General features: G+C 38.1%; 2 protein-coding genes across 2 annotated transcripts in view; one reads left to right on the forward strand and one right to left on the reverse strand.

Annotated features, from left to right (window-relative positions):
• The window catches only part of LOC109033245 (membrane-associated progesterone receptor component 1), a 29,458-nt gene extending 16,703 nt beyond the window's left edge, over nucleotides 1–12,755 (reverse strand). Inside the window, exon 1 of the mRNA XM_019045773.2 lies at nucleotides 12,065–12,755. Coding sequence (XP_018901318.1) covers nucleotides 12,065–12,347 — 283 coding nt within the window. The 5' untranslated portion in view covers nucleotides 12,348–12,755. The remainder of the gene's footprint in view (nucleotides 1–12,064) is intronic.
• A 153-nt stretch (nucleotides 12,756–12,908) lies between these two features.
• Patr-1 (Protein associated with topo II related - 1) lies at nucleotides 12,909–27,606 on the forward strand. Its single transcript, XM_019045774.2, has 9 exons — nucleotides 12,909–13,252; nucleotides 15,042–15,129; nucleotides 15,811–15,893; nucleotides 16,576–16,714; nucleotides 17,304–17,392; nucleotides 18,884–19,009; nucleotides 19,581–20,064; nucleotides 20,818–21,764; nucleotides 22,777–27,606. The coding sequence occupies exons 1-9, from the start codon at nucleotides 13,223–13,225 to the stop codon at nucleotides 23,011–23,013; spliced, it is 2,223 nt and encodes a 740-aa protein (XP_018901319.2). The 5' UTR covers nucleotides 12,909–13,222; the 3' UTR covers nucleotides 23,014–27,606.
• Nucleotides 27,607–27,741: the final 135 nt, after the last annotated feature.

The following is a 27,741-nucleotide window of genomic DNA, read 5'->3' on the forward strand; positions in this document are numbered from 1 at the left end:
TGAAATTCCCTGACAATTGGAGAAATGGCAAACGGTTAAGAAGACATACTAGAAAATCGTTTTCAGGCAAAATTTGTAGCTCGAAACCTCAAACCCATTTCAGAAAGCAAATGAAGGAGATTTAACAAATTTTCCCTGACATTTTCATCATTTTCCCTGACATTTCCCGGTTTTCCCTGACTTTTTAAAATTCCCTGACATTTCCCGGTTTCCCCTGACTGTGGCAAACCTGTCCAACAATTAACAGATGTTCCCTGACATTTTCGTCATTTTCTGTGACATTCCTCGGTTTTCTCGGACTTTTTAAAATTCCCTGACATTTCCCAGTTTTCCCTGATATTTCCCGGTTTTCCCTGACTGTGACAACCCTGTCTCGACAGAGCGGTACGTACTTCATGCTGTGACTGGTTTACTAAACGAGATCCAAGATCAGAAAATGTCAAGGAAAGTTAAAAATAACTTTCCTCAAAAATGCATATTTTATCCGGAGGAAATTTGGCAACATAGGATATTCATAGGGCGTTTTTTTTACGCGGCAGTGCAGAGATACGCTCGAGTGCTCTTGTTCGTTGTTCGATTGGAACATATTTCGTTGGCGTAATACAAGAGCTTGTTGTCATACATATATTTTTACTCGCTGAATCATACTCGAACAGCTTGGAGGTGGATCCACTTCTATACCAGTGGCTGGGATTTTGGCTGCCGGACTCCGAATCGATCGATTTATAGTTAAAATCGGGATCAATTTTTGCTATTTCCTAGAAATGGGCCACTTGGCAGAATACAAAATTAAGCAACACAATGCTTATCTCCGTATTCAAATTTAACGTCCAGCACGATGAACGTTTAAAAACTTTCAAAATTGAACTCAGTCTTAAAACAGGGTTGCCACAGAATTTGGAAAATGAAATTCCCTGATTTCCCTGACACATTTTGGGGAAATTCCCTGACAATTGAGGAAATGGCAGGTGGTTCAGAAACATAATAGAAAATAGTTTACAGGCAAAATTTGTTGTTCGAAACCTCATATCCATTCTAGAAAGCAAATAAAAGTGATTTAACAAGTTTCCCCTGATATTTTCGTCATTTTCTCAGACATTTCCCGGTTTTCTCAGACTTTTTGAACTTCCCTGACATTTCCCGGTTTTCACTGACACATTTTGGGGAAATTCCCTGACAATTGAAGATATGACAGGCGGTTAAGAAGACATAATTGAAAATAGTTTTTAGGCAACATTTGTTGTTCGAAACCTCCAACCCGTTCTATAAAGCAAATAAAAGTGATTCAACAATTTTTCCCTGACATTTTCGTCATTTTCCCTGAATTTTTAAAATTCCCTGACATTTCCCTGTTTTCTCGGTATTCCCTGACTGTGGCAACCCATTTAAGAAAATGGCGAAGATTTTGATGCGTTCAACGTGTTCCGGGTGACATTTTGATTTGAAATATGCCAGGAAGGCGATAAAGTCTTATCCTGTATCGTATTCCATTGTACGTCGATAAGACTTTTCCTCCCACACAATGATGAAGTGAAAAGCGAAGTCGAAAATTAATAGAAACAGGGCGAGGGTCGACCCTACAGGGGAGGGGGCGGGGGTGTCGCTGGTGGGTGGTGCTCGTGGGCGCAAGTTTTCGTGGAACGCGAAGTTGACTGTCGTGGTAACCTTTCGCTCAGAGCTTTTTTACGCGTTGGATAAACTTAATGAAAATTTTCGAAGACTCCATGAAAGAAATGGACGTATTTCTATCAAACGGAACTATGTGCATTAAGACATTAGCCCCGATACCCATGAGAATATATGCATTACAGGCCTCACGTCACAATGCACATAGTTCCGTTTGGTCCAATCGTCCAAATGAAAACACATAAGGGTCGTATTCAGTCGTTTCTTTTTCTTATAGACAGCTCATTTTCTTAGGAAGCCCCTATGGTTCACATTGTGGTTAGGGGAGGTTTTAGGAGATCCTTGAAATTGCATCATGACAGGGACAATAAATTTTAACTTTGGAGAGAGATCCTTGTAAGGGACTACATTTTTTTGCCTCTACACTCCAGTTTTAGAAATTCCATGGTAGGTCTGTACGTACTATGAAACTTTTCAAGATCATGGAATTCTTTCTTCCTTAAATTAAATTTTTTGCAGAGGCAAATCACAGTAATTACTAGCAATCAATGGTCTTTTTTCAGAGTTTTGATGTGGAATTCTACTGGAAATTCTTAAAAATATTCCTTTTTATGATGCTATTTTGAGAGCTTTCCTTTATCCTAATATAAACCACGTGTGGAGCCTTCCTACGAAAAAAAGCTGTTTAAATAATGTCTACTCTATGAATACGGCCCTGAGAGCCTCCTTCTCTGATCTGAGTTGGAAAAAATCGATCACTTGACTAAATCAGAAAAAAATAAATTACTTTCCAAATGAACAGGGAGAGCAACTAAAATCCTTAAGAATGTTTGAGTAATACGACGGAAATTAAATAATTTTCAGATTAGTACTGACCAGCACGAGGGAAATGATCCACACTACCAAAAATTGAACGACTTGTATTTGAATTTTTGTTGCCTACGCGAAATTGAAGGCGAATTTCTAATGAAAAATATCTACCATTATACCACTAGGTTGACAACTTGTATATCGGTGCGATCAAAGTTTATGAAGCTATTTAATTGTCCGTTTTTCGAATATCTATTCGTGCTCCCCGGTAGGATGGTTGCCTAAGCGGCGAAATTGAAGGCGAACCTCCAGCGGGCTGATTATTGAAATTGATAGACGAAGCGATAGACAACGAAGACATAGGGCTTTTTAAACGATCCTATCGGTTGAAATGGGTGGTTCCAATAGACTAAGGGAGAAAATGATGGACTAACTATCGGGTCCCTCATGGGTTGCCGTTAGTTAGTCTATTATGAACCTTGTTTGTCCATTACAACCACCCGCTTCCACCAATAGGATCCCTCCATATCTCTTTCGTCTTCTTAGTCTATAGCTTTGTCTATCAATTTCAATAATCGGCCTATAGTGGACGTTACCTGTCAAAGTGTTCGCGCATGGTCTAATGGATCAGCAAAGTTTGCGCAGCAAAACAGAAGGCAAACTTCAGGGGGACTGTATCTGGAGAATACGGACTCAATCGACATGAATCGATCGAAAAATGAAGCGAGAACCAATCGACCTGATTCAACCGCCAAAGTTCGATTGATTCTCGGGTGCGTCGATCAATTCACCAACTTGACGATCGATTCGCAGGTCTGTCGATAGAGTTATACGGAGTGGTCGATCGATTCACGGGACTTGAAGATCGATTCACAGAATTTGTCGATCAATTCGCGGGATTTGAGGATCGATTCACGGAATTTGACGACCGATTCACGGATTTGACGATCGATTCACGGATTTGACGATCGATTCACGGGTCTGTCGATGGGTTCACGTCGGCAGATTCACGTTTTTATTTTTCGTTCAATTCATGTTGATCGAATCCATACCCTCCTAGGAAAACCGGTGTCGATTTGATCAAAAAATAAAAACGAGAACCGATCGACAGTACTATGAATTGAGTTGTGAATTTTGTCGATCGGTGCATCCGATGGAACTGCGAGGAGGAAAACCTAACGAAGGAGATGCAAACTGCAAGAGAGGATTGGCGGCTCGTGCCGCGCGTCGATACCGTCTCGACGCTGTCAAACCTCAAACATCACCGCGAGAATCGCTGGACATAACACGGCGCACGGTGGATCGAGTCCATCAGAAAGGTCGGACATGAAATTTGCCACTAAAACTGCAAGTTTTGATGTATATTTCGTCAAATTTTAAATTTCAAGGGGTGCTTTGGTGCCGTGCTAAGGAAAAACGCCGTAAGAGCCTGTAGGCGTTCCCAAATTTCCCCTGAAAAATCACTAATTTTGGGGGAAACTGTTGAATATTCGTCTACCAATTTTTCAGATAATTTTGTTTGTAATAGGATCTAAAACTTCTGAGAATTTCAAGGAAAAATATTCATAATTTTCCTCCAAAATAAACATTTTACCGAAGGGAATTCGGCAACTCTCGAATGTTCATACGACATTCTTCCGTAGCACGGCCTAATGAGAAGAAAATTGCACGAGAAAATCAATGGAACCACTTCTGGAGCCTCATATTTTCTTTATAAACGGAGTTATAAGGCCTTGTCCACACGAACGCGGTTCGAGGAACTTATTCGACGAACTGCTCAGTTCCCGGAACTTAGTACTTAAAACGAGGCAGATTATTACGGCCGCCAAAGTAACAAAAATAAATGTCACAAGACATGTAAAGGACGTAAAAAACAAACAAAAAAAACAAATTCACATCAAAAGAAACATATATAGAAGCTCGGAGTTCGGGGGAAGTTCCGGGTTTTGGAGGAATAAGTTTTTAGCTCAGCTAAAACTTGGTCCGGGAACAAGTTTCTCGGAATAAGTTCCGTGAACCGCGCTCGTGTGGACAAGGCCTTAGCTTTTAAAGTTCCAAATGTTGTCCGACCTCTCCTACTGACTCGATCCACAGTGCGGCGGACTTGTTGAGCACTTACAACAACCATGTGATTATCCCCCGTTCGGTTCGGCGGCATGCGGCATCCGAGCAGCAGCAGCGATAAATCGATTGATCCGCCATTTAAACCTATGGAAAAGGATCGATAAACGGGGTGTTCACAACGAACACCTTATAATCGATTCTAAACCATAGCTGTAAATGGGTAAAATATCGATAGTCGCATTCGAGCACATGGGCAGTTCGCCTTCTCGCTTCTCTTGTTTGAGTTCGCCTCCTTCCGAGAGGAATAATGAGCTTGAATTGAAATATAACTGCGGATTACCCGACCCACGGCAGCGACAGGGGGGAGGGGGAAGGGGGGAGGAGGGAGGGGGGGGCAGATGAGGAAAAAGGCGGCCTTGACGCTACCGAGAGCGCTGTTCTGTCCAGCCGTGCTGAGGAAAAACGCCGTAAGAACCTCCAGGCGCTGCCAAATTTCCTTCGATAAAATACGAATTTGCCGGGGGAGTTGTAAATATTTTTCTTCCAATTTTCCAGACGATATTTTGGGGACTTTGATCTATGATATCTGAAAATTTCATGGGGAACTATTCGTAGCTTTCTTCAAAAAGAAATATTTTATCGGAAGAAATTTGGCAACCCTCGAATGTCCATACAGCGTTTTTTTTTTTTTTTTTTTTTTTTTTGACACGGCAGTGTTCCACCGTGCTAAGGAAGAACGTCGTATGAACCTTCAGACATTGCCAAATGTCCTTTGATAAAACACGAATTTTCTGGTTAACTATCGCATATTTTCCTTCCGATTTTTCAGATAATTTCGTTTGCAATTCCACCTGTAGTTCCTAAGGATTTCGAGGAAAACTATTCGTAACTTTCTTCAAAAATAAACATTTTATCGGAGGAAATTTGGCAACGCTCGAGTGATCATACAGCGTTTTTCCGTACCTGCGATGTTGGTCGTCGCGCTAAGCTTGCCGGCGACTCGGGCAATAAAAGTGTAGCGTGATGTTTTAATTTTTTCGGCTGCTTCTTTTAATCTTGCGCGAGGAATTCTGGACTGGGAGTGCACGGGTGCATGACGTCTGGCGCGAGGTTGCCGCCAGTCGAATGGAGATGTTGCATGTGTGAGGAATTTGCGATTTGACTGATGATTCTCATGTAAAAGTTCGCGAGAAACACGATGGTGCCACTGGTTTTCTCTGAAATCAACCCCCAAGCTCAAAAAAAGCTCTCTAGTTGAGGCCAAAATGGAGGGGATATCCCACCCTACCTTAAGAGTCCCCCTCTACATCAAAACAAACTCTCCATGCAAAGTTAGGGAGCAAATACATTAGCGGTGATGCCGTGTTTTCAGTTTTAGAGTCCCCAAATAAAGTGGCAGCCCTGTCAATGTATTTGCTCCCTATCTTTGCATAGAGAGTTTGTTTTAATGTGGAGGTGGACTCTCAGGATAGCGTGGGATATCCTCTCCATTTTGGCCTCAACTTGAGAGCTTTTTTTGAGCTTGGGAGTTGATTTCAGAGAAAATCAGTGACACCATCTTGTTTTTCCTGAGCTTTTACATAAGAATCAGTAGTCAAATCGCAAATTCCTCACACATGCAACATCTACATTCTGTGACTGGCGCAACTGACCCACTGAAGGTGTTCTGTCACCTCGTATCCTTGTGGCAAAGCCAACCGCCGCGGGTGAAGCAGTGAGTGTCTGGAGATTCAAAACGCCTTCATTTGCGAGGATATGCAACACAGACATCCATGGAGCACGAATAGTTGCATCCAGACGTTAAAATCGCTTCATCTTGAACTGGACGCATTTCTGTCATATGGAACTATGTGCATTATGACTTGAGCCCTGTTATGCATACATTCTTATGGGTCTCAAGGCTCATTTTCAAATGCACATAGTTCCGTTTGGCAGAATACGTCCAACTAATAGTTTAGCTTGAACGAAAGACATAGTCCATCGACACTTTCTGGACTTCAGTATTTTTTCATTATAATAAAAGCAAGGGCCTCACTTAAATTTTTGAACTTGAGGTAATTTTGTTGTTCCCTTGCGTCCTTCAATTCCTGCGTAATATTTTGGACTCGGTAGTTCGTCGTGTTTGGAGATGAGTTGGAGAGGTAAAGTTGGTCAAGAGCCTGATTAGATACCGTCGTTAAACATACGTAGTGAAATTATTCAATTTCCCATTGTTGAACAAACGCTCTACACCCGTTGCCTTCGCAAAATTAGACGTATTTCTGCAAAACGGAACTATGTGCGTTAAGACATGAGCTTTGTTATGCATATCGACGGTGAAAGTCGGCAATCACATAACTCGTTTGCGGTGTCTGAAAATCTCCGCCTCTACGTCATTTTTTTAAAGGAGAGCAAATTGACATTATTTCTTGAAGTTTTTGCAGAATTTTCTTCGCATTGAGAAGAAAAATCATGACAGTTTTAAAGAATTGCCGTTGAGTAGTTTTCCATTTAAAAAATAAAGTATGACCGGAAGTCTGCGACGTCGCAAACCGAGTTATGTGATTGCCGACTTGCACCGTCGATATGTATTCTTATGGGTCTCAGGGCTCATGTCTTAATCCACATAGTTCCGTTTGGCAGAAATACGTCCAATTATCGTCGATTAAGCACCGAAATTACAGGGAAGAGATGAGAGAATCTTTGATTATTTTTAATTTCGGTAAATGAATACTAGAGCCCGTTTTAGATATATTTGCCCTTTACGCTGTATGCGTCGCACGCTGGACCGAGTCCACAGCAGGAGTCAGACAAAATCTGGAAACTTTAAAAGCTTATATTTTCAAAATTATGACACAAGTTCCGTTGTTTTTTCCGTGAAATTTAAGTACTGTCAGAGGCACCTTTTGAAATTGAGTTTGTGACAAAATAAACATAACATTTTGAAATTTTAGCTACAAATTTCATGTCCGACCTCTTCTATTAGTTGGTTCCACTGTGCGTCGCGTGGAATAGGGAATTCCGTATCCTGCGTATACAGCAAAAGAGGCAATTCTCCCAATTTTCCAGACCATTGTGATCGTGATTTTATCAGAACTTTCTGAATATTTCGAGAAAAAATATTCATATTATAACCAGGAAATAATAATGCTATTGTTGTGAGATGCACAGCTCTTGTTTGCAGAACAAAGCTGTTCGTTTAGAAATTTTCTCTCTTCTAGTCCCCCCCCCCCCTTTTTTTAGTTCGGTATTTTTCTTTTGTTGAAAACTGTTGCGGATTTCCCCCAAATATTTCCTTTCCGTGTTCTTTTCCTTGTTCACAGAATTTTAAACTTTTTCATTGTTTTGCAGTCCCAAAGTTTCTTGACCGGACCGCCAAAGGGACAAAACAGGTAATTTCCCTGTCCTGTTAAAAGTAAAGGGCACCCTTTTATTGTTTTAGACACGTGAGGACGTAAGGTCCCTCAACCTCAATAAAACAATGGACCCTTCCGTGCACCTGGCTAATGATTTCTAAAATACATCCTAGTTGCGAGAAGGGTCAACAGGGGGGGTGGGGGGTGGTTAGCGGTGTCTAAAGACCAACACATCATGAGCTTATAAAAGAGAGACCCACCCCTAAAGTTTAGTCAGTGTCAGTGTGGGTTCAGTGAGTTAAGTGGTTCAGTGGGTGGAAGGTCAGCGGGTCAGTGGTTTAGGGTCGCAGCCAGCAACAGTGGGTCAGTGGTTTAGGGGTGCAGTCAGCGTCTGGAATTGCAACATTTGCAGAGCATCAACATGATTTATGATTTAAGGTTCTGATGCGCGAGTACACCATGTAATATCTTATTCATACCCTCTAATGTTATTATTTAAAAGTTAGAACATATTATCATTTAAATTTTAACATTTTCACTTTTAAAGTAGAAAATATTTCCTTTCAAATTTTTTGAAATTTTGATTTTTCAATTTTTTTTATTTTTTATTTTAGGTAAATCTCTCCTGACAAACTTCATTATTTTCCCGTTTTTTCGTCATTTAAGTGCAGATAAGTGCTTTTCCAGATGGGTCGGACGTTTTAGTTACGAATTGCAAAATGAAGTCCAATTGTGAGTATCAAAAAGTCTTATTTTGATTATTGAATCGCTCAGATATTCGCAAATTTTAGTTAGGTAGGTCCAATTTTATATTTTTCTCTCAATTATCATACTAAATTTTCTCTTAAATATCATTCTAATTTTTCTGTCATATATGATACTTATTGTTCTTTTAGTGTTTATTTTTTCATCTTTCTTTATTTTCTTTTTTCAGATTGTCAGGGAACGAGAGCAGTTTTACTTGTGATGCGGTATTTCATACGTTGTTTCACGAATCGAAAACTTGTGAAAAAAAATCACAAATGAAAAAGAGACAGAAGTGATTCAAACGTTGTTTCCCGAATTGAAAAATTGTGAAAAAAAACCACAAATGAAAAAGAGACAGAATTAACAGTTCCGCATGGCAAGCTGTAGATTAACTGTAAGTATCAAACATTCGCATTTTGATTATTGAATCCCCAGATAGGCAAATATTAATTAAGTAAGTTCGTTTTTATTTTTCTCTCAATTTATATCATGCTAATTTTTCTGTTAAATATCACATTTATTCTTTCCTATTTTTTTATCTTTTTATGTTTGTTTTCAGATTGTCAAGAAACGAACGCAAGGAAAGCAGTTTTACCTATTCTAGTTTTTGTTTTTTTGTTTTTGTTTTTGTTTTAAACCTCATACTGATTTTCCTCTATTGCATTTTGTCAGATTATGTGAAATGGGCACTTAGAAAACTGTTCTACTTGATTTCATTTTGCTATTTACCTTCTGCATGAAGGTATATCAAAACTAATTTTCTTTTGTTCATCTCTTTTCAGATCGGCAAGAAAAGAGCATGGTGAAAGCTGTTTTACTTCATGTTTTAACCATTGTCCATCAAATCATCGTAATACACGTGGTGGATCTAGGAACCATCATATCATACATGATGCATGTGTAACAACCACTGAGATAATGTATTAGTGATTTACGGTGCCAAAATAGTTTAAATCACGGTGTACATTAATGTGGATAGTGATGTCACTCTTTTCTTTCTAAAAGTGTTTCATGATAGGATGTAAAAATCTAGTGGTTGAATCTTTCTAGATTTTTAATAATTTTTAATTTTCCAAAAATTAACAGAGAGTACTGCACAATTTACCAGGAAGTACCAGGACAGCTTTAATTATTCTACATTTGAAAAGCAAATTAAAATTACCTACTGATACATTGCGGATAAAAAAATGACAAAAATAGGGAAAAATTCCATTAAATTTCATGTAATAATGATGAATTTCAGAAAAAAGTATTAGAAAGTATCTGTTACGACAAGTTCAATCTGTTACGACGAGTTCATTTATCGTAGACAAAAATATTCTCCACTGAGGTTTTAATTTTCAGGATAGGATAAGCTCCAACTAATCAACTAATTATTTTTTTTTTTATTTCTTAGTTTGTTTCAGGTCTGCAAAAAACGAAAAAAAAATCTCCAGATGATGAGCCATTGAAGACGGAAGTAGTGCCCTCCAAAATGTGTATTAGTTCATGGTTGTGTAAAATTTGAACAGGGGAAATTATTAACAGTAAAATTCAATAGTTCAATAAAATTTATCTGATCCATTTTTAATTATTTAGAAAAATCCACATTAAAATAATTATATTTCAAACTTATTGCATCCTTAACTTGAATGCCCTCGGCTGTCAAGAGAGATATATGAGAAGTATTGCAATTCCTGCCAGTTCTGCATAAAGATATCTTATAATATTATCGGACAATATTGCATTCAGCTAGAAGTAATTAAACTGCATTGCGCAAAAGGAAATTATCTTTTGCGGTTCATAAAAAAGAACATGAGTACCATAAATTTTCATACATAAGTAAATAACTTTTTTAAGAGCCAGAAAAAATAGTTCTTTTTGCGTTAAGCAGTTCAGTTACTACAACTAAATGAAAACTTGTGATTGATGTTGAATGACGAAATTCAAATAAAATTTCGAAAAAATAATAGGTAATTAGATTTCATTAATTTTGGAAGTGGTGCTTTGCCTAAAATTTTGACAAGAGAACTGGACGTATTTAAGCTAAAAGAAACTATGTTGCATGAAAACACCATGCATATACTTCCTTTTAGCATAAATACGTCTAACTAGTTAATGGATGCTGATTAAAGAGAACTTTAAAGTGTAGGGACGAGACAGAAGTTCAGAAGTCAGTTTTGTCACCTGTTGCAAATCATACTAGTAACTCTTGATTTTTCTTGTTTGTTTCAGAAGGTGCGGGATGAAGAAGCAGGGGCTTAGGGGGGAGGGCTCGCTGAGGAGGGAGGTTCCCGGGGAAACGGGGGTTCGTAGGGTTGGGAAGGATCGCGAAGTTAGGATTCCCAGAGGGTGTTCCCGGGGAAAAGGGGGTCCGTGGGGTTGGTTGCGGCATCGCGGAGTAGGGTTTCCCAAGGGGGTTCCCGGGGAGAGGGGGGATTCGTTGGGGTTTTGATAGGATCGCGGAGTAGGGTTTTCAAGGGGGGAGGGGCCGCGAGGTAGGAGCACGGGGGGAGGTATAGGGTTTTTTTTTTTTTTTTTCTTCCGCGACTGGCTTGCTGAGATCCTCCGGGGCGTTACGTCCCGGGGTCCGCCGTCGCCGGCAGGGGCGCCCGTTGGGACCCCGTGGGTCCGTTGGGTGCCCCTGCCCCCGACCCCCCGCGAGGGGGGTCACTTTGCCCCCCCGCAAGGGGGGGCTTTTTGACCCCCCTCGCGGGGGGTCGGGGGTGGGGGCGCCCAACGGACCCTTATGGGGTCCCGGCGGGCGCCCCTGCCGGCGACGGCGGCTCCGGGGCGTTGCGCCCTGGAGGATCTCAGCAAGCCACGAGTGGAAAAAAAAAAAAAAAAAAAAAAGGGAGGAGGTGGGAAAGGAACCTGGAAGCCGGGGTTGGGGGAGGCCGCTGCCATCGTACCAGGATCGTCGTACCGGGATTGTCGTGCCGGGATCGTCGTACCGGGATCGTCGTACCGGGATCGTCGGTTTTTTTCCCCTTTCTTTTCTTTTTTTTTTCTTTTTTTATTCTCTGTTTCAGGTGCTGCTGCTGCTGCTGGTGGTTCTCGCACCTGAAGGTGAGATACCGTTTTATTTCTCCTTGTTAATCTATGGCGGAGGGCACTACTCTCGTCTTCAGCGGGCACAGCTGCTTCTCAGCAGTATCAAGGACTGTACGGAGCAATGATGGATGGAGCTGCATCAGCGTCGTAAGTGTTTTAATTTGTTTCCCTACCCCCTCTCTCCCCCGTGGATTAGGGCTCATGGCGATACCACGTTAAAAAAAACGCGCCAATAGCTCTACCTCCGGGAGCAGCACCGTATCGTCAACCTGATCGGACTCTCCTAAGGTGGTGTGGAAACGAGCTTATCAAATGGAGTTCGCCCATTATTCTTCCGAGTTGTGGAAAATTATTGTCACTGCCCCATTGACGGTAGTTTGGAGGCAGGAAATGCGTCCGAGATTACTGGCCATCATAAAAAACTGACCGAGGAGGACACTTAATCTTACCTGGGCCGTAGTATTGTTTTCCAGCGGTAACATCAAAAACTTTTCCATTGACAGCAACTAGGATTCGTCCCTCTGGTCCGTTTCCGTCATATGGCAACAACTCCTCAACTGTGAAGTCTCGTTTCTTGAGTTTCGGCAAGGAGGGTCGAACAGCAACAGGAGCTGGTTCTTCGGTGCTTTTTTTGAAAATTTTATACAGCAAAAAGGTAATTATACCGACGAGGATTAGGTTTAAAGGATTACTAAAAATCTCACTAAGAATACCAGCTTCCTCTTCTGCCATTGTACGAGTTTTGGTTACTGACACAGACAACTAAGTTTAGTAAACACAAAAGGGGAACAGAATGCAGACTGATTATTGAAAAACTAGATCTTTAAAAAAATTCGCACAGCAGGTTTAAGTATGTAGCGGAAAACTTTCTCAATTTGAACGCAGATCACAGTTTACTTCATTCTTGAATCAGGATGATTCATGTTGTTTTGATCACTACATTAGAATAAACGGAACGAAAGAGAGCAAACAAACCGTTATTTCTGGCTGCCTACTTTTTGGCCTCCCTAGATTGTGAGGAGCTTTCAGAAGTTCGCGAATAGTTGCAAATCCGTAGAAATATCTTATTTCTCACAAAAACGCTGAATATATTGTCCCTGCGAATCCACCCGAATAGTTTCGTTACTCTAAAAGTATTTTTTGGCGCGTTCAGGAGAGAAAAACCACGCAACTCCCTTCAAAATGACAATATAGGCAAATTCTGTACCTGTTAGTCATGAAAAAACGCACTCTAGTAGCATATCGATGTACTTCATACGGCACCGGCCGGAACCCATGTATGTGGATGCCTCTGTCAAAATCCTTACTCCACGATAGATTAGTACGTGCAAAAGAATTCAATTCCAATCGCTAATAAATATTTTCCGTAATCAGTGATCACTTACTTATTACCGTTTTTAATTACTAATCATTTCCTCGAATGAACTAAGTTTTGAACGTTCCTGAGCAGCAGTATTGCGTACAATGAGTCTTAGCAGCCTCATTTTTCAGTTTTGAAAAATCAAAGGTTCTCTTTAGTATGTTCCTTTTTGCAGCCAAGATCTTGTTTAATTTCTCTAATTTTCCATTAAACTGTGATAAAAACTCGTTCCATATCTGCCAGAAGAATGGATGAAAGTCTGCTTGATTCAAATCTGGTAAGCATTTCATTTTGGCAATTATATCAAAGCTTCAATTGGTACCGTAAATCGTGCTGTAACATCTCAGCGTATGTTTATACAGTTTAATCTAGACAGAAATTAATGTTTGAAGGTGGAGATTTTAATTGTCACTGTAAAATTGCCTAAAGATTCTCTTTGAAGATGATGCAATCTTTGTCCGTAAAATGTGTACTCTGCGTTTAAAAAGAATGGACGATGCATATTTTGTTACACTAATGGCAAACGCCTTTAATGAGGTTAGGTGACTTGTGTCTTACAGCTGTCATCCACTTTTCCTTTAGTGGTCACACTCCAATATTATGTCATCTTGTAACGTTCGAGCTTAATTCTACTTATGACCGAAACCGGACTTAGCTTTGAGTGACATCACATCTTGGATTTTGAAGCATTAAGATTATAGGACTCCTCTGTTATAAGAGCAGAGCACGTATACTGGAGCAAATTGGTAGGAATCAAAGAGATTCTAAAGAGGTCCGTATTACATAGGGAAAGTGCAAGACCACCAGAACCTCCTGTGCTTTTTCTAAGCCAATCAAACACCCGACAACTAGCTTTTCATTCCTTATGGAAAATAACACGGGAATTCGAAACCATACATTTTTCCGAACTCAGTCAATTTATTGGGAAAAATATGTACACGACTGACTTCTCGAGGATTTAGCATTTCTATTGATGTATGATATGTTCCACTTACTCTAACGAACACCAAAGACCTTGATTTTTTAAATTTTGATTTTCTGCCACTCGGATGGATGTTTTTGACTATCCCAATAGCTCTCTGGTCCAAAACATCTTTCTAAGTGAAGGGGATTGAACTTTCAAAAATCAAGATCCATGGTGTTTTTTTTGTATAAGTTGAAAATACTACACTTGTATAAAAACGCCAAATCCTCGTTAAGTCAGTTGTGGACATATTTTTCCAGAAAAATTGACTAAATTCGAAAGAAATGTATGGTTTCGCCTTCCCTATGAATGTATTTAAGCTAAAAGGAACTATGTTGTATGTTAGCGCATAGCACCTAGCCTGTGCACATTGTTCCATTTAGCATAAATACGTCCATATTATTTTCCCGAAAGAATGAAGAACTGGTCGTCGAGTGTCTGATTGAGTGATGAAAAAGCACGGGAAGATCTGGTGGTGACGCACTTTTCCCATACAACACAGACTTTCATTTTCTCTTTGGTCAGAATTGAGGCAACTTATAAAGATTTCACGAATTCCATTCTCTTCTGTCATTTGCCTACTTACAATTGGACAGATTTCCACCAAACAGATCTATGTGCAGGTGAGAAATATGGGGTGTGCTCTAGAAAGCTGCATAAGAAGCAATGTAAAAGTGCGCATGATTCCTTTTGAAGAATCGGAAAAGCACGATTTTACATTCTGTCAAACGGAACTAAGCGCCAACGGAATGCGGGATTCATGAGCCGTTGTGGACAGGGCTCATGAGTTAAAGCGCCCTGACGGCAATCTCCCTGTTGCGCTATGACCCCTTCATTGCCGCTGACTTCACTGGCGCTTTATTATTCTCATTCACTCTTACGGCCAGAGAACTAGCAAGCACACCCCATATTTCTCACCCGCACATAGGTCTGTTTGGTAGAAATACGTCCAATTAGTCTTCTGGCTTAATGCACATATGTTTTTAGGCCTGGTTTCAGATTGTTAATTAAAATCTTGAATGACAAAGGAATTATTTTAATATCAAGGTGTTCTCAAAGCGGTATTGAATATTTCTGATTGTTTGATCTTCTTTCTTTTCAGGCGGATGGAGACCTCTTGTCTGACTCCTCGGAAACGGAGGAGTATGACTTGCATAACGATGAAACCTTCGGAGATGACTGTGTTATGGGTGAGTGTCCTCTAGATCGCCAGTTTTGATAGTGTGACAAAGAGTGCTGGTTAGCCCTGCATGGGCCACACTCTTTTTCTACAGCATTGAGAACAGGATAGCTACAAAATCAAAAAGGGCATGAGGAGAATCAAGCAACGTATACAATGAACACCATCATAAGATCCAAAAAGGGCTTGTTCCATGTCTTTTAAATTCATACAACCTGAAATTCAGATCCTTTAATAAGATTATTCCACATAAATGAACTTATTATTTAGAGAAAAGATTTTGACACAACATCACAGCCATGGTGCTTATTCTGTAAGTAAGGAATTACTCTTGTTGAAGGGAAAAACTCAGCCAAATTTCCCCTCTAGGAGTACTCTATCCAGAGTAACACCAGCCATAATCAATCATGCTATGCTACACTGATTATAGTTTCAATTAGACCCGCCTTATCTCCGAACTCAGCGGTGCTTGTTCCCCCAACTTTTGTTCATTTTAATTATTATTTTATTATAGTGTCTACTTAGATTGTATTTGCTGAAACAACAGGAAGGATCACACTTCAATGCGCCTTGATTTTAGACCTTCAACTTCTCATATCATTTGTATGAAATGTACATTTTGTATGAAAATTTGTGTGAATGTGTGTAACTTTCTAAAATTGTAATCCTGCAAATTAATTTCTTTTTTCAGAGGATGACTGGGAAGAGGTTCACGAGAAATTGGCTGAAATGGAAGAATCTCATAAATTCAATGGGAACAGCTTCCATGGGCAGGTTTGTGCTTACTTTGTTCTTTGAGATTTGCACATCAAACAATGTCGACCGAAAGTTTTTCTATTGTAAATTACAACTTTTCTCTTGGTTACCTATCATCTTATTTTAGCCGATTGACTGTGCTCAGTCAGCATTACAGAGTTTCAGATGAAATGAAAAACCTGGAAAGTTCAGAAAAGTTGGGGAATTCACCGTGACCTGGAAAAAGGTCAACCTCAGCCAGTGCTATTCGAGAGAGCACGAGTATTTTTCAGAATGACTTTTTCCTAAATGTGAATCTCCTATGGTGAAAACGTTCGAAGTGAAAGAAAATTAATTACAAGAAGAGAAAAATTTGAGTGGAAGTTTTGAAACCAGGGGATTCGGAAATTTTGACGTCAGGAGAAAACAATAAAAGTCGGGGAACAGGAAAATGAAAAAATTCCGGATACCCTGGTGAGTATTTTAATTCTGTACTTAACCATGTTCCATTGTATTTCTAGTTTTGGCATGTTTTGAAAGAAAACCAATGTCAAATTGTCAAGAGTTTAAGTGCTAATTTTCAACTCCTACAACAGTAATTTCTTGTTTTTTTCTTTTTTGTGGATAACGTATAGAGCTGTTCCCCTTATGTTATTTTTATTTTAATATTCCATTCTTAAGTTAGAATCAAAATTTATTTTTAATATATTTTCCTGGACAGGATTCGCAAGAGTCACCGAAATCGAAGACTTTACAAGATGTCGGAATCCCAGGAAGCCCCTCTGTCATCGAGCACTCCGGCTTTGTCAGAGTCTCCAATATTAACAAGGGTCAGATCGGCAGTCCTCGCTCTCTAAATGGTCAGTAATTTTTTCATGAATGAACATTTAATGAGTACTTTTGGATCTCCAGCGAACTGGTTTTGAGTTACCGAGTGAATACTAGCAGTCTCAGCAAAATGCGACTTTTATTAATAGGCCATTTTTCATAATAATATTCTTCCCTGCACCAATCAACACCTCAAGAGATCTACAACTCTTCGTTTGATATCTAATGTGTTTCATTTTCAATTAATCTTAAATAACCTCCTTGCAAAAATAGGGTTTTAGCAAACAGTAATTCTCAGATGGAAAAAAAATTTCCGATTATTAATGCCGGGTTAAGCATTATCGGTGAGCCAGTGGGAAATCTCTTTAGTGTGAAATACCATTCAAAACGATATTTTCTGTTAACTCAACAAAAGCAATGTTGTTCTTGTCTGAGAATCATAAATTGGAATTTCTATTAATCCAGCAGAAAATTTTTCCCAGTGTAATTTAGTATTATCGAGTCTCTTAAATCCATTCCTGAAAGTATCAGTAAGGCTCCGTTTCTTCTCTTTCACTTTCTACGTCAATAGTACGTCTTCCTCGATTCCCTCATTGAATTACTTTCATTTCTTCATTCTAGATTCATATCAACTGCCACCTCTATCAGGGGGCCCAAATCTTGACAGCCTCTTCAAATTAGCAAGAGCCAACACCCCCAAGTCTCCTGCTGTAAGTATCTTAAGTTTTACTTTTCTTCTGGACTCAACTGCACAGTATTATGAATTCCATTATTACAAAATAATATCCCAAAGCATCAATCTCCAAATATCACAAGATTTGGTCAGAAACTACTTCGAGATTCTGTTTTTACAACAGTAAATTACAATCCAAAATGGTACCAGTGCTCCCTTGTGGACAGCTGAGTTATCTGTTGAGTTGCTTCCAAATAGAGTCCCTTTATACCCAGAGTTAAGACAACTTGATTATCAGCTGACTGGCAGCCGGCCTTGGCTGGCCATGGAGGCCGAAACGAGTGCACCCGAACGAACGATATTGAGGGATAAGGATCAGGAATCCTGCGATGTCTGTCACACAAAAACAACAACATCAACAAATTGATCAATTAAAAAGAAAAGGAGATTGGTTTGTGAATAATTTCTTAATCTATTTTCATTTTGGACCGATGGAAATAACAATTTACTCTTGATAAACCACAATTAGGTAATATTTTCATTATTATTGTTTACATTCAAGGTACCGCCATCTTGGTGCACTCGTTTCGGCTTCCATGAGCGAGAACCAATCAGAATTGGATTTTTTTTTAGGCCACTTTCAGCCAAACCGAAAGGTAGCCAAAAGTGAGTTGTCTTAACTCTGGGTATAAAGGGACTCTACTTCCAAACTGTCACTGATACTGTTTGTTAGTGTCCTTCGCTGATGTGAAAATGTAATTCTGTAGAAATTGTTGACCACATCTTGTGGTGCTTTATAATTCATCTTGTTTATGCATATGCTATCACATTTGATGGCTAATGGGCCAGAAAGGCTTTAAGGTAACTTAAGTTTGCATTAAATAATGTCCCAAGTTCTGGTCTCTTAAGATTTTTTTTTAATACACATATTGGTCATGTCCATATTAGCATGTCTGTATTGTTTGACCTAAAATATCTGAATGAAGTGGCAATTAAGGATTTGGAAGTCCGAAGACCAAATGTCACCAGTCGATGTTCTTATCGTGGCTTAACCAAGCCAGTCCAATTATAGAGAATGGGGCAGTGAAACTAAGTCGTGTGAAAGCATTCTTTTCCCTTAATTGCTATCAAGCGTTCCATATTTTTCTTTATTTTTTTTTTTTTTTTTTTTTCAAAGGCTATCCTCGTTGCTGTGGGATTGCAAGTACTTTTTAAATAATGCTTATGTAAAGTATGCAAGAATTGCCTTGCCAACATTTATATACATAGAGTGATGCCTCAGTGAATATATAAAGCTACTCTCATCAATTTTCACTTACATACTTACATCAGTCATTCTTTCTATTGAACATGCCATTTTAACTGGCGTTGGATTCCTATTAACCTTTTTAGCTGAGAAAAGCTGTTCTTGTTAAATCCAAAATATCTCATCTTATAATCCCACATTCTTTGCAATCCTGGAAAACGATTTCTCTGTGTTATCTTCCATTTCCTGAATTATCTTTCTAAGATCTGTATTGGTTTTCAGATTAAAACTGTAGAACAACTTGAAAAGGAATTGCAAGACCAGGCTGCTGTAAAAGACGTCAGAGCAGACCGAAGCACCTCACCAGAGGTGGCAGCAGCGATTAGGCGATTGAGTTTAAGTGCAAATGTAAGTCTGCCCCTTCTTTTCTCCAGAATTATGGTTATTTTTATTTTTGTGTTAGGGAATCCGCAATAATTCGGCATGTCAGGGACTTTCACTTTGCAAGCGATTTTCTTGTCGGGGAAACATCATCAAGGAAATCGGAAAACATGAATTTTTCTGAAAATTTTTCGCAAATTTTACGCTCACGGAGATTATACCAAACTTTCTATCAGAATTTCTGCTAATGTCTTTTCAGTTTTAAAAATTAGGCAAAAATATCTTGCATAAGTTCAGGCACCATATATTTTGCTGTATTTATTACATTATATTCCTAAATTCTAACTTACAAGTAATCAGTTCAATCGTTTCGAAAAACTTGGAAAATTTTTCCTTTTTGTCACAGAAATGTCATAGAATTATTTTTCCGTCTGTTAGGGAATTTTAAATTTTCCCCGGTTTTTTGGCCGTTTTCGTCAGGGATTTATCAGTAAATTTTTTTTGAAAATCGCTAGGTACCCTGAAAGAAAACTGTATCATAATTCCTTTTATTCTCTCCATCCCTTGAGTTCACGAGTCCTCTTCTATTTTCTTCCAGAAACCAGCAACAGGACCTCCAGTTTTAAATTCATGGCTTACACAACTGCAGCAGCAGCAAGTAAAGACGAATGGAACTCCAGTCAGGAATATCATCCCGATCCAACCCATTCAGGCGCCTTTAACACCGATCATGAGAAATGCCCTCCCCGGTCAAGTCTCTATAGCAACTCCAATACCCGTTCCCATGGTTGTCACCCCTCATATTTTCCATTCTCCCATTCGCCCAGTTCATTTAGGAACCAACCAAAATCCTAGTTTTCCAATTTTAGCGGCCCCAGGGTCCATCCCTAGGACACCAACACGGTTCGAACCAGCAATTCTCAGGCCTATCACACCGTCTTCTATCACACCACCGAAGCCTTCTCTACAAGGGCAGAAGCTCTCTCATCTCTTCAGAATGCCACTACCGTCGGCACCTTCGCCGCACGTCTCGGGTTTATCCTCGCCAATGATGATGAAACTCCAGAATCCAGAACCTATGAGTGAGTCATCCGTCCATAATATTTATTTTCCGCACAAAAAAACAGAGTCATCCAAGCTATGATTACATATGAATTTTAAAAGAAACAGAAAAGGAGCAATCCTATTTATTTTCAGGGTTTTTAATAGCAGGAAAACCCAGGGAAGTCAATTTGAAGGGAAAATGCTGAGAAAACCCAAAGAATTTGGCGTCAGAATCATTTCTAGATTTCAAGAGAAAAACAGTTCAGTGATAAGAGTTACTTGGAAAAAGAGTTTAAAACGGGAAGCTGCCTGTTTTCTTGTTTCAAGTTTGAATTGCTATCCACAGCTAATAGCACATGCTGAGTTCTTAGATAAATAACTTTATTATTAATTTTTTTATGGCATTTTTTATTAATTATTAGACTCAAATGCAACTCGACAAGCTCTGTTGCTGCCAAAATGAAATAAACTTTTCCTAACTCTCACAAAATCAACTCTCATCAAAAACTCTTGCAAGTTCTGATTTTGCCATCTTGACCAAGTCTTTCCGCTATAAAATTCCATTCCTTCTTCAAGGTCCCTTTTTCCTTGGATGGCCTGGAGTACGTTTCTGAAATTCATCTGTGTTATGGTTGCATATAATTTGCATACACGTTTTTGTATATGTTTTAATTTTCTCTATCAGTTGTCATTTTGATTAATCTTTTTTTTTTTTAAAAAAAAAAAAAAGGTAACTTGTTTCTGCACTTTCTCCACAGTTGAATTTGATTTAATTGTGTTAAATGTTTCAGACATTGGGCATGGGGAGAATAACATGATTGGAGACGGATCTCATCCTAATTCAAGAAAACGAGAATACCAACGACATATGGACGCTGAATCTGACCATGATGACAGAGATCCTTACGCAGGTCTGATGACGCCGCAGGAAAGACATTGGATTGCCCAAATTCAACTCATGCCGCTCAACACAACGAAGCCTTTTGAGGACGATTACTATTTCACAATGCATCAGCACAAGCTGGCCGGATCCTACTCTCTTCGCACAGCAAAGAAATCAGTCATAGCAGCAACTAAAATGCCTGAAGTAACGATCGTTAGAAACAGTAATTATACTCCCCTGCAGTTCGAAAATTCACTGGGAAAAATTCAAGCTGGCAGCGTTGTGGCTCCAAGGAAGCTAATCGATGCCTCATCAATACATAACAAAACACCAGCAGAAGAAACATCAGGTCTTGGTGAAGGTCTCAAGGTTTCGACGGAAGTTAGAAGCGGTGGTGTTTCGCCTAGTCGTAAAGGGCTCCAAGACTTGCCGACTCCTTTAGTGCAGAAAAAATCCTGTCAGACGCTTATTACGATTGAACAAATGTTCCAACAAGTTCTACTTTTAGAAGAAGACTCAAGTCCCTTGTTCGAGGGGAAGAAGTTGAACGATCGAGATGAGTTAATTAGGACTTTATCAAACCATCTTAATGCCGACACAGAACGGATATCTCATATCATGTCTGTCAGGAAAGGGAGAATCCTTGCTCTCCGATTGCTGCCATTTATCAGTGATAATATCAATTTTTGGAAAACTTTCACATCATCTCTAGAAACCTTGATGAAAACAGATGACGATATTTTCCTTCAGTTTTTACCGTTCTTCCGGAGAGATCTCCAGACGACTTCCATGGACGAAATCATCAGCTTAGTGGAAAGTGCTCTGCCAGTTTTAGCGTTCCTAGTTGTAAATAAAGTAAGTCAACGATTCTTATTTTTCTGTCTTTTTTGTTTTGAGGTTTTATCTTTTTGGGTATAAAAAATGCTCAATTCCAGTATCTGAAAGTAACATCATACATCATAGCCAGTGATGAGAGAAAATGTTCAAAAGAGATAATTTCTTCTACAGTAAGGAAAATGTTTATGAAAATTAGAGGATCATCAAGAAACCTAGGACCTAAAGACCTAAATAAGAAAAAAAATCCTCTACAATTTTTGCTGTGTAAACATTATCAGAAGAACCTAGAACTTACATCAGTTCTCAGAACGGGCCACAACCAAGACAAGCACGTGTCCCAGCCAGTAGCTGCTATTGGTCGGTAGCAATGGGGCCCTAAGAGTATCCTTATGAATTTTCCGAGGTACTACTCGTTTCAGTGACAGTATTTTCACCCACATTCATTTCCTTTGATTAGTAAATGAAGTATCTAGGTTTACTCACCTTTTATTTTGCTGGTCCATTTTCTCTGTTTCCTTTACTAATGCTTTTTTCAAATTTTTATCAATTAATTTACAGTAGAAAAATCAGACTTGTATATGACAAACAGGTTTATCTGCTATGATTTCAATTTATAGATAAGTGTTTGAATGGTTAAAGAGATCCATAAGGTATTTGCTGAAAATGTAAGTCTTCTTTTGGCAAGTGCCTTTTCAAGCTTTCAGCTTATCGAAAGCTGAAGTCCAAAAATGCATAACTAAGATTGCAATGTTGTAAGTCTCCATTCATGTATTGTTTTCTTCAAAAGAAAATTAAGTGTTCATTGAAATATTTTTTTGAATTTCCATTACTCATTCTGAGAGTATTGTAAAATTCCTCAGAAACATCATGGTTAATTTTCCTTAAAGAGACAGAATCAAAGATTTTAAACGTTGCATTTTTTAACATTGCGTAACATTTGCATTGAAACATTTTTTGCATTTAACCATCGTTCTTATGATTTTCATCCAGTTTAATTATTTTCAGTTGAACAAAATCTCATTGATTACAGGTTGGCATCTCAATTTTAGCAAGTTTAGTGAACAGGGGAGCTACTCTCTACGGACAAGCAATGGTTGAAGAAAAAACAACATGGAAATCGTTTTTGTTGAGTCTAGCAGAAGCTTTACTCACCCGTGACATCAAGGAAAGACCTGTTGTGGCTGTGGTGAAGGAAACTTTCTCTTTACATTTAGCAGAGACGAAACTAGCGAAAGATAAGAAAGACATTTTACTAACAGCTCTATGAGAGAACCAAATTATAATTTTTTTAGCTCTTGTAAGATGCTTTTGGTTTAATCGAAGAAAAGAATGTGGACTGTAGAAGATTATCTTCAGAATTTTTGATTATTAATTTAGAAACATTTCTATTATTACAATTATATTTTCTTCTCTTAGTGATTTCATCAAGTTGAGTTGATAAGTCAGCTGATTGAAGTATCATCTAATGAACAGAGAAAGGGAAGGAAAAACCAAAGCCGCCAACAAAATTTTTGTCTTCTTCGTGCTCAAAAAATTTTTCAGAGCTGAGTCCACTGTAGTATTAAAAAAATATCGACTGAGAATTTCAGTCTGAAAAGCATCATAAGGCCAGAAAAAAAAAATCACAAAAGCCCTAAAAATTATTTTCAAGTTTCTATTTTTTACATGGCTCCAAACATAGCCCTAGCAAATGCTTGTTTTAATTTTTCATCTCCTTTTTGTCCTGTGTAAGTATGGAACATGAAGTATTTCACTTGTATTTTTATTTGAGGCATTCAGGATCAAAACCTGTAATCTCCGTTTGGCTGTTTAAAAATCTGTCAATTTTCTCAAATTCTAATATAAAGGACCGGCGAGTTTTAATTTGCATAATTTCTCAACAATTTCCTACAAGTTAGCAAAAAAATTATGACATATTTTACCCAAAAATTCTTATTGATTCCTCTTTTCTAAAAATTTAAACACCTGCCAAGTTTTTCGACAGCGGAATGGAGATCGCAGCTTTTGATCCTTGGTGCATCATTTATGAGGTTTATTCTCTTCATCACTTTTTTTTCTCACTCGCTGAACATGTCAGACATCTAAGAGGGCCAGAAGGTCACAAAAACAAATTTGACAGATAGGCTCTTTGTGGCAAACTTTTCAGCATTCATCAGATCAGTTGGAAACATATATTTGTACTAAAATACCTACCTAAGGTATTTGTTTAAATGTTTAACTGAAAAAAATACTGTAAAAAACAATTCTCTGTAGATAATCTTAAGCTGTGATATGAGAATTGGAAGAGATGAAGGGGGACAACTTGAATTAGTATCCCTGTTAACTTGTTAAATTTAGCTATAGTTGTCCCCTTCAGGAGTAAAGTCAAAAAACAAGGATCAAGTTCTGAATTTTTTTCGGAGTAGAAACTTCAAACCCCCATTATTCTTGGACAAATGAATGCCTCAAGGGCCTGTTTCTTGGAAGAATATATCTATCATCTAGTTTAGTCTATCAAAACAAATTCTACGCTCACGATGCCTCGCCTCATTTCGTATTCAGGCAAAAAATAACAGTAATAGCTTGATCATCCTCGCTTATGCTGTTTTTTGCTAGCATTTTGGCACCAACAAAAAGAAAACATGAGAAAAAAATAAGGCAATGGCTGCAGGCTTATGATTGAATTTGATAGACAAAGCCGTAAGCAAAGAAGATGATGGGATAATGGAGTGAGCCTATTGGTTGAAACAGGTGGTTGTCATGAACTAAAGGGGAAAATGATGAAGTAACCATAAGGTCTCTCGTTGGTTGTTGTTATTTACTCTATTTTTTACCTCTATTGTTCCTTGCAGCCACCTGCTTCCACCAATAGGATTCCTCCTTATTCCTTTTGTCTTCTTTGTCTATAGCTTTGTCTATCAATTTGTAGTCAGGCTGATTCGAGTTTTATGTGTGTGAGATCACATTTAAAAATTTTCTCGAGCTTGCTCAGTTGCGCAAGTCTCTGTTACACATTAACGATTACTTAATTTTCACTGTTAATAATAATTGAAACTCTTTGATGTTTCATGACTTATCGTGATTTTTATTTTTGTACTTATGCAGAAGAATCAGTAAAAACTTTCCAACTCTAAGATTGTAAGTAGGTTTTTCTTTCAAAGCAGGAATGTAATTATTATGTTTATGCCAGCACAGAAAGCAGTTTTATCTTGTGAATATAGTAATTGTATCGGAGACACAGGTGCTTATTGTGTTTTGTTATTTTTTAGTTCATTATTTATTTCTTATTATAAGTTCTCATGCTTTTTTTCTGATAATCACCAATGCTTTATCAGGAGAAGTTCAGAAATTCTCAGTGTTCAGTTTTTATAGTACTAGCCTGCAATGCATGTAGGATAAATTGTAAATCTGTAACTCGCCACAGACTGTTCGCTAATAATTGGCAACTCATCTATTCTTAAAGAAGAAAAGGGAGTAGCAGGATTAATAATTAGCTTTTAAGTACGATCAATTTTATCGGTTAAATTTTCTTTGGGAATCTCTGATCTATCAGGAGCGTCTTTCCCTCTCGTTGAGGTTGAAGGGTATCACCTTAGAAAACTGTTCAAGAGCAATTTTTGTCAAAATTAGTCACAACTCTGGGTAAAGTCAAATCATTTTTTTAGTGTCCTAACATATGGAAAACAGTGTTTTCTAATTGCTTGTGCAGTCTTAGTCTAGCTATTGGTCTCTTTCACCAAATTAGATAAATAATGTAATATTGTTAATCTCAATATTGGCAAAAAGAGAGAAAAATAGTCCAGTCTTTACCTGCAAATATCAGCTTCAGCTCATGGTACTGTAGTGGTCTTGTTTTTTGCTTTTTTCTCTCAACAGACTGTTAGAAGAACTTCTGTCGCCTTGATATGTTATCTGAATTCTTTTCATAAGTAGGCAGTCACATATTTACTCATTTTATTTTATTTACTTTATCTGCGAGTTGAAGAAAAAACGAAAATGTAAGGCTGGTTAATTTTCTTTGTCTAACTCTCCTGTTTTGCTTAATTCATGCTAATTTTACAATATTTCTGTTTTGTCCATTCGTGTAAGCAAAACTGCCGAAAAGTTCAATTTCTTTGCTTTTCTTATTGTTTCCCACTGCTCTACAATTTGAACTTGGGAATGAGCGGATGAAGATTTGCAAAGATTATTCAGTCCAATGGGACTGTTCAGCAAAAATGACTCTAAACAAAACACATCACCATCAACGATGTGTTCTTTTGAGTATCGTTCACGCAAGAACTCTCATTCAAAATTTCAAGAAATATTATGCCAATCGACGGTGAAACTCACTAACCACGCACCTTGGTTTGCAATGTTGCAGACTTCCTGTCCTACTGTATTTTTTTAAATGAAAAACTACTGGACGTCAACTCATTAAAATTTCCATGATTTTTCTTCTCTGTATGAAGCAAAGTTTGAAAAATGTTCAAGGATTAATGTTGATTTGTTCACTTTTAAAAAATAAAAATGGAAGGAGATTTTTAAACTCCTCTAAAGAGATTTGTAAACTCCTCGAAGGAGGTATGTGGTTTTGGAGTTTCACCATCATTATGCTTTTCATTTTGAAAAAATAGCTCATAAATGATATCAAAATTGAATCGGGACGTGCGAAAACCACTAATGTCCATTTTTCCAGTCCCATGTTTTTTTGAGCTCATAATACTTTTAAAGAGTTGATACAACCATAAAAGTGATGAGAGGACTCGTTTTGGGTGTGAGGAAACCCAAAGACGAGATTTAACGCCACTTCCGTGGTTGCAACCAACTCCGAAAAGTATTATGAACTCAAAAAAAACTTAAGACTGAAAAAATGGACATTAGCGGTTTTCGCACGTCCCGATTCAATTTATCAGTGAAGTTAAATTGGTCTTGCCTAATGGCATCCAATTATTAATGAGATGCACTCTTGTCTGCTGCAATCAAAATTACATCCTTCTCCTTTCTATTCTATGTCCCTCCCAATTTTTTTTTTCTTTTATTGTATTATATCGTAAACGGACCTAGAGAATGAGATTGTACTTTTCAAGCAGTCTTTTCCAAAAAATTCGTTTCTTATGATTTTGTGGACTCAGCTTGCTGAAAAATTTTGTAAGACAAAGAAGTTGTAATTTTTTGAAAAATCAGGAAAAACCTATCCAATATTATTTCAGAACTAATTATAGGAAAGCAAATCTATTGAATTCTCTCAAGGTAACCAGGTGAACTTCATTTTGACACGTGTCAACCAATGGTCAGATGCATTTTTTTGCAGTAGGGGTCTCCAAGACTCCATGCAAAGTATTTTCTATATTTTTATTACTTTGTAATGTAAGCTATTTTTAAAACCGCATCAACTTTTTTACATTTTTTTTCTTTTTAAATGACCAGCATTACAGCCTGTTGGTGTCTTTTGGTGCCTCTTTTATCGGAGTTTTCTAGGAACACTTGATCTTCCATAGTTATAACTATTGTTTCAAATTTTAAAAAAAAATTCAGTTTGGAACAAGTAATAAAGTAAAAAAGCTGAATTGTTTCCTGTATTTTCCAGCAATCCCTTTGAAAACGTGACAAGGAAAGTTCTTTTAACCTGCCACGCAGAGCTCTACAATTTAGCCATTATTTGAAATTCGAATTTGCTGTATTCGACCACTTAGCTCATATCCTTAATTTCGCTTATTTTGTTTTGAATAATTCTTGATCTAAAATCCTGGTTTTCCTTTCTCCCACCTTATTGAAGTAAATGATAGCTCTGAACGTTTTATTATTGACTGCAGAAAAATTTGATTTTCTGATTTTAAATTTTCTGATGGTTTTATCTGCATCAATTTTTAATTAAAGTCATTGATTTTTATTTCCTGTAGTTCAGTTTTTTCTTTCACTCTTACCTATCAAACCTGACGCATACGTATGGGTGGGGAAAAAGTTTGTGCCATCCGAAACTTAATACAAAAGGCAAAATATTTCTTATGTAGTGATGTGTATTTTTGTCAAAAAT

Source organism: Bemisia tabaci, chromosome 10, assembly GCF_918797505.1.
Source record: "Bemisia tabaci chromosome 10, PGI_BMITA_v3".
Classification (NCBI taxonomy): Eukaryota; Metazoa; Arthropoda; class Insecta; order Hemiptera; family Aleyrodidae; genus Bemisia; species Bemisia tabaci.

Excerpts from the sequence above, each read along its gene's own strand:
- Patr-1 (XM_019045774.2), top strand. The coding sequence starts at position 13,223 with ATGGATGAAAGTCTGCTTGATTCAAATCTG. Across the intron at positions 19,010-19,580 it reads GATTGAGTTTAAGTGCAAAT|AAACCAGCAACAGGACCTCC; the intron begins GTAAGTCTGCCC and ends ATTTTCTTCCAG. Across the intron at positions 21,765-22,776 it reads CGTTCCTAGTTGTAAATAAA|GTTGGCATCTCAATTTTAGC; the intron begins GTAAGTCAACGA and ends CATTGATTACAG.